The sequence below is a fragment of the Ornithodoros turicata genome, chromosome 6 (assembly GCF_037126465.1).
Source record: "Ornithodoros turicata isolate Travis chromosome 6, ASM3712646v1, whole genome shotgun sequence".
NCBI classification, from domain to species: domain Eukaryota; kingdom Metazoa; phylum Arthropoda; class Arachnida; order Ixodida; family Argasidae; genus Ornithodoros; species Ornithodoros turicata.
In genome coordinates this window covers 57576933-57584482 of record NC_088206.1, presented here as the reverse complement: position 1 = coordinate 57584482, position 7550 = coordinate 57576933, and the positions used below count along the sequence as shown (strand labels likewise).

Below are 7550 nucleotides of genomic sequence, written 5' to 3'. Positions count from 1 at the left end.
TTCAGTTCCACCCGCCCACTCTTCCTTTTCATGCGATCAGCACTTCCTTATCGTCTATGTATGCACGCATACATCCATGCGTTATCAGCGTGTAGGAAACATGACTACAAAGTCGCTCCTGACGGCTGGTGCATAAGTGTTGCGTTTGATGTGCTTCCACTGTGTGTGAGAAGCGTTTCCTTTCCTGTAGCTCTCTGTGCATGAACGTTTCTTGATCGCTCAGCACTGACTGCGGACTTTGGCAACGACGCACATGAAAGATGAAGACACGCGCGGTACAACTTTAAACGGCTTTCGACTTGAAACGGAAGTACATGTAAGGAAATGTGCTTGATTAAGCTACGTGGCGCTTTTAGCCGTTTTGACGCGCTAGCTTTGTGCGGCCAACCACCGATCTGTGTCCGTCCGTTGCTTTATAGAGCCACGTGACTTGCCACGTGGCGCTGTCGCGTGCCACCGCCTCGTGGTCCTCAGGCTGTGTTTGCGTTACGCTGAAATTATGCAACCACCACAGTACCCATGCAAAGGGGAAGAAAGACGGAGAAAAGAGAGGATTTCATGGCACACTAAAAGGTTTTCAATAAATGTTCAATAGCATTTTCAAAGAGGTACGCCAAAAATTCAGGGCAAATGTGCGGTCAATTTTTTTGACGCAGAATTTGCGTCTTTCCGATTGTTTACACTTGAGAAATTTCAGGGGACATATGGGGGGGGGGGGGTTAGGTGTAGGTATAAAATTAACCAAATTTATAGAATTGTTAATTAACACGCTGAATTAATGAGTAAAATTGGTTGACCAAGTCAAAAGTCACCGAAGTAAATGCTACGGCAAGAACCTCGCGGACCTCTGCAACGGAGAGGGAGCCCCCTCATTTTTTTGCATTAGTTTGTACCCCAAGGCTGCGGGTTTGGAACCCTGCCAGGAATGCCAACATCTCAGTGTCATTGTACAATTCGCTTAGGGACATCGTACTTCGCGAGGAACGCTAAGCACGGGGTGCTGTGTGCTAAGATTTCAGTGGAGGGTAATGACCTCTCGGGTGGGCAGGATTAGTCCACGGGTCGATCACTGTGGCGTCGCTCATGATCATAGTTGTCTCGCGTCTTAAAGCCACACGCACTTATTTGTCGTTATCTTTGTTCCTTTTTCTCCTCCCTTTTCCTGACAAGTGGGAACCTAGCTATTGCTTACAGAGAGACAGAAGAAAATATCGTAGGCGAAGGAGGATTCTTCGGGGGTGCTTCAACTGATGATGCAGAGAATGGGCTAGTGACGTACTGTACACTGCCTTACGTCTCAAGCTCTTCACTAAGTCGCTGATGCCTTGCCTCCCTTTACTTCGGCTTTCTTCGCTCTGTGTGACATTACCGTCTTCTCGAAGCGTGGATCTTAAAGGGGGCGATGGTATTTCCCGAACACCTCTCGAAATATTTGCTGAAAACGCTTCTCCCTGTCCAGGATGCTCGAAATCGGCTCCAGGCCCATCCTCCGTGTTCCCTCTTTCTCTCGTGCTCCTCCTCTCGCTTCTTGACCACATTCTCAAAACAGAACTGCACCACGTAACACACAAAAGGCGTGCGCCTGTCATTTTGAAGAAATCAGGAGGGAAGACGATGCCACTTTTGATTGTGGTATTGCCAGGAGCGTGTTGTGCGGTGAAATTCTGTTTTAAGAGTGCATGAGCTTCATATGACTTCGGTAGTTCGTTTAAATTATCTTGTGGTAAAGCTGTTCGCTTGTCAAATGTAAAACTTCGGTTGTAAAATGGCTGTGTCTTCAGAAATTTCTCTTCTGTTAAAAATAAAAAAAGGAAGAGAAAGAAACTGTGGCGCTGTCCATATCAGCAGACCCGAAGGTCGCGGTTAACTGGCATCACACCCAATCACAAGATTGTGGATCAACATTGCGTCTGCCCGGAGAGAGAACCGGGGAGAAGCACATTGCTTGGTCGCTTTCCCTGCATGCACATCTTCATTGCAGTGAAAGCACGCTTTACAGGAGACCGTCACGGACGGATCAATGGATACGCGTTTTGTCTGATTATCCTCCCTATTTGTGGAAGGCGTTGAATAAAAATAAAGAGCGACGAATGAGAGCCGCAAAAAAGTGCCTCGAGTTATTTAGAAAGTTTGGGACAAGGTACCTAGTAGTCTGTGAGCCATAATTTGTTCCGCTGAATGGAAGAGTAAACGGATTTCGGAGTGAATATCGGCTACCTGGAGATTGCACTAATACACTACCTGAGTAAATCGTTGTATATGTATGTACGCCCAACTTTAATGTGAATAACTGTTGTATTGGTAAAATAGCTAATTGCTGACCTTTTCAGTGACTTCCTTCTTTGATTGTTCTTAGGCACTTGAGCGCCTAAGTGTGTTGTCCTTTCTTCTGTGATCCAGCCCCAGAACATAAATTTCCATGTTCCAACTACATTTTGTTTTTCCTTAGTCTGTCTGCGTTACGCACCTACAGTCGAAAGGCCAGAGATAATAAATTTTCAGTTCCCGCGTTTACTTCACGCGACAAGTATGCCGCCACTGCTACGCCACAGTGGTTGGTCAGGACGTTGAAACGTCGTTACAGTACAAGTGCTTTTTATAGCGTGTTGTGCCTCTTCATCTTCACCACTAGACAGTGGCGATACTTTTTTTGTCACTATAGCCGTGATCGATGTACTTTATTTAGATTTCGGCACATTGCCTTGTCGGAAACGTGTAGCCAAGCCAACCAACAGCTACAAAAAGATAATGATCGAAAGTCCGAACGAATTTTAGCCACGCCGCCGTTCCTGTGGAACGTGCTCCTCCCGTGTTGCTGTTGACGTGATCTGGATAAAAGGATCTGCTACTTACAGCTGTTGTACCTTCCGAGCAAGGTTAATGCCATTAAAGAACACTTTGTAGTCGTCTTTTGCGCTTTTCTCCCCCGTTTCTTCGATTTGTATGCCTGGAGCCTCACCTGGCGCCGTTGAAAATGCTGACAGAACGCCATGTTCATTTTAGCTCTGTTGTGCTTCCGTCTGTTGTGTTGAATGATGATGATGATGATGATTCGGGAAAGTCGAATGTTGCATCACGATCCTATGAATTGTTGCATATCCTATAATTAAGCCTTCTTTGAGAATAACAAATATGAGCAAGCAAAAGTTGGTGGCATGTAATAGACCGGAGATACCGACTGCGAGGAATGTCGTCAGTCAGCCAACAGTGCGTCTCCTATAATTTCTAACATTCGCAGCGTTCTTCCTAAACGAAGACTTGCTTGCGCTGATTGGCCTACAACTGCTGACGCGGTTGTTCTTACGGAAATGTGTGCAAAATTAATTCAAACTGAATCCCATTGTGGCGTCTTGCACGAGTCGACCATAGTTGTCTCGTGACGTAATGCCACAAATTATCAATCATGTTGCGAAAACAGCCCACCCCCTTCGTCCTTAGCAAATCAGGAGACAGAGAAACACTGTTCTCAATGCACGTTGACCTTGAGCGTTCCATGAGAAGTTCTGTTCTGAGAGTGCAGTTACGTGTCTTGTTAAGTTCTCTTGCCCATCGCATTCCTTTCACATCCTTCTGGACTCCAATTATCCATTGCCTTGTCTGATATGTACAACCCTGTTAGCAATTCGGCAGAAGCAAATGATATTATTGATCTACAGAACCCACACGTGTCGCGCTTATGACTGCCAGTACCTTGGATTTGATATCGCCAACGTCCCTTGATCCGTATTATCCTCAGTTGATGATCGTATTCATACCATATTCATGCCAAACTGATCCCGGTTACTCCTCGAGAGACTTCTTGTCGGCAGGTAATTAGAAACTACGCAGTAGCAGATTATGATTCTATTAATCACGAGCTTTCTGACTTCCGCAACGTATTTGTACCGACATCTTTTTCTCGATTAGTTGAGCCTAATTGGACCTTAGCCTGAACTAAGATTAGTACTCTTGTGATTACGCTTATCCCTATCGCCAGCTTTAGACGAACCAAAAAATCACCACGGTTCAACCTCGACCTTCAACGTTTTGCTAGTAAAAAGAAGCGTTCGTACCGCGAAGCAAAATTTACCAATGTTCTTGGGAATCCTATCGGGGTGCTGCTAAAGCATACTCCGCGGCTGTTTTTCGGACATAACTCTTTTTCTTTAATAATACTTTTTCTACCTAACTATCTCATAACCTTGGCAAGTTCTGGTAAGTTATTAACCCGAAGGAACCGTCTAATCACGTGCATTTGCTCTAGGTGACATTGTCCCAGACGGCCTTTGTGTCTCAAGGTTTAATAACTTCTTTTTTTTTTTAACTGTCTTCACCGAAAACTGTCCTGCGCCGCCTTACCGTGTGACATGTTATCATTTCGCGCACATGGGGGAATATTAATATAAACTCGGATGGCATATTGAAATTAATTTATAATCTCAAGCATTGCCCTTCGCTGAGGTTCAATAATGTCAATTCTAAAATTTTTAAAAACAATAATATTAGCATAGAAGGGTAGAAAATCCAGCGTACCGGTAAGGAAGATGGAGGGAAGTGCCTGAGGACGAGAGTCGCCTATATTTCGAACAGAGACTGTTCTTCTATATATTCTATTATGTATGTATTTATTTATTGCAACCCTCAAGGCTCTGGGGAGCATTACAGAGGGGATTGAGCACGACAACACATAAATAACGTAACAATAACATGTTAATTGCAAAAAAGAAAGAAAAAAAAAACAGTAAAGAAAATGATTTAAGATACCGATAATTATTCCATATGGTCTAATATTAGCACTTTTTTCTTGAGTCATTTCAACTAATAATTGCACACTGTTGTCCGTCAAGTGTATTTGGCCTAAGCTACTGGAACATATGGCTTTCTTCGACTATTTTGAGTCCAGTGATTTCCTCTCTGTGTTTGCGTGGCTTCAGAAAAAGTTACTCAGAGACTGTGAAACTTATTTTGGCAGCTTATTTGTACGATCTGTTTTGCAATAGCCTTGATTGTGGCTATCATGTTAAAAATTATTATATGATCTTGACAATATCACTACTTGCCGTACTGCTTGGCCAATGTTAAATGGAATTAAAGGCAAAATTACGAATTTCACGTGCAATTGAAGTCTCATCAAGGTCGAAGTGCCACCTGACACTCGCCCGTCGGAAAATGCAGTATGCTTCAGCCAATAGAGACCCACACCAACAGTATCTTATCAATATATCTTGTCAATCGAAGCTGACGAGAACCGTGTCTCTAGGTTTATTCTGCCTAATAAAGGTTCTTATGTCTCCACGAATGCAGTGGGAATTGAATTCAACATTGTGAATCTTTCTTTTAGGCTATAGCTTCCCATCTCTGTCTGTTGCATAAGCTGTTTTTTACTCTTCACCTGGTCTCTTCCTGCTAAATTCTTTTAAGTCAAAGCGTTCTCTTTGCCGTACACTAACCCTTGAGAAATATTTTATCGCACGTGCCGTAAAAGAATAGAACTCTCTCCCTCAACCCGTAATATCCTCACCACCAAGAATCCTCACAAGCGTATGTTCCTAGTTTACATTCGCATCATGTCCGATACTATTTTGTTTGCTGCGCTTAAATATTTGCTTGTTTTCATGGCTATCTACTTTTTGTTAAGTGATATTCCTTAGTTGTGTCCTGAAGAGTTATTTATATCCACGCCGTTCCGTAAGACCGTGCTCGGGCCCTACACATAAATAAATAACGTCCACAGACTCTTTAGATGGGTGGAGAACTGCCCACGTTTTACTGGTGTAGTTACTGGTTGTGCCTTCGTGACGTTTATGGTGGTACTTCCTAATGCAGTGACGTCTGGGACTGCATCTCCCGCTGCGTCACTGAAGAAGCGGGCAATCGACAGGTGGAAGCGGCATCGTCATCGGAAGCAGGGCAGCAGACGACGTAAACAGCAATAGCAGCAGCAATGGCGGTCGAGGATGGCCCCACCAACCGCAGCGAGCTCGAGATGCTCCAGATGCGGGCCAATCAAGAGACTGATGAGGTCAGTGCATCAACTCATTATAGCATTCAACAGTCGGTTTATATTACCAATACTTTAACTAGGCCTGCCGCGATATGCAATTGACATACATACTTGATTCGGGGGGGGGGGGGGGGGCTTTTTAGGCCCAAGTTGCGATCCTGATCTTCGGGCGCCCGTACTCGTTTCGGTGCCAGTGTAATTACTTCTGTTGTGTGTGTGTGTGTTACTTGTTTCCCCACAACTGTTACAGACGGACCTACACGGCCGTCGACGTTGGTGGACCCTATATGGCTATCGCTTTAGAATGAGCAGTGAGGCGATGCGGAATGTATAAAGATTAGGAATATGGTACAGTGTACCTAATAGTAGTTTAGTTGTACAAATTATTCACATGCACTGATTTTGGGGATTGCCATACATACGCGCGTGTGTAGCCCACCGTGTATCCAGTTCTCAATTTCAGTCACAAATCACCACACTCTTAAAACAGGACTTCATCGTATATAACGTGTCGAAGGCTAACCGTTGCGAATAATGATACCGTTAACACCACCGATTTGTTGAAAGCGCGGGCCGTACCTACGCCTTTTTTTGTGTGACACTTATGCAGTTAAGTTAATTGTCACAAAGAGGCGTACGCCACGCGCTTTCCACAAATCACGTGTAATAACTGTGTCGTTCCGTACAACCGTTGGCCTTGAACGTTAAAGGGACGGTCTCATCTGGAAACCCATATGTGAAGCCGATACCATTATGTTCGGCATCAGCCGACAGTCTACCCGGCTAATTTTTTCGCCCGAAAAGTGCTTAGATAGACAGACGAAGTTTATAGATCAGCGCTGCTTCCGCGGCCGCAGAAGCTCCGGCGGCGTGACGTTGTTCCCTAAGCGGAGGAGTGAGTGTGTGGCCGCGCGTCGCTCAAAGGAGGAAAGGCGCCTCAACTCTATGAGACGGCCACGGCATTCCTTTTCTCAAGTTCGCGCCCTCATTGGTTCTTAGGGAGTGACGTTTTTTTCCTTTTTGCAAGAGTGGGAATTCCGTTATACTTTCAACATCCGGCGTCTGCTCTTGTCATGTACCTGTTCCGTCGAATAACAGTCCAACTACGCCGCGTGGGATTTTCGATACCGTAGTCAGTAGTCCACGAGGAATGAAATGACACTGTAGTTTCGAAATCGACTGAAACAGATGCGACCGTCTTTACCCCTTTGTGTGTACACATCACATAACTGCATTGGTGTCACTATAAGGCCTTCTTCGCACGAACATTTTTCACGTCCGTGCTTTTAACGGAGGCAAGTGTCGGCACAGTTGCCCCTGAAGTCGACCCAGGATGCATACTAACACGCCGCTCATCGCCACAGTTGCTTCACGGCGCTAACACGGAATCAAAATAATAATAATAATAGTAACGGAGGCAAAACGGACCCATTGGAACCTACGGGGCTCGATTACCCTTAGCTTCAATTTTTGAAGCAAACTGACGACAAAAACGGTGGTGGTGGGGATTGGGATGGTGAAAAGGCTCGTTGCTGTCGGCCTCACAGAGGTGGGCAACGTCACGACT

General features: G+C 45.0%; 1 protein-coding gene across 3 annotated transcripts in view; it reads left to right on the top strand.

Moving 5' to 3' along the window:
* The window catches only part of LOC135396793 (synaptosomal-associated protein 25-like), a 292543-nt gene that overhangs the window by 83798 nt on the left and 201195 nt on the right, over positions 1 to 7550 (top strand). For all 3 annotated transcript variants that reach the window (XM_064627970.1, XM_064627968.1, XM_064627969.1), the window contains exon 2: positions 5806 to 6001. In XM_064627970.1, the coding sequence (XP_064484040.1) occupies positions 5924 to 6001 (78 nt within the window). In that variant the 5' untranslated portion in view covers positions 5806 to 5923. The remainder of the gene's footprint in view (positions 1 to 5805; positions 6002 to 7550) is intronic.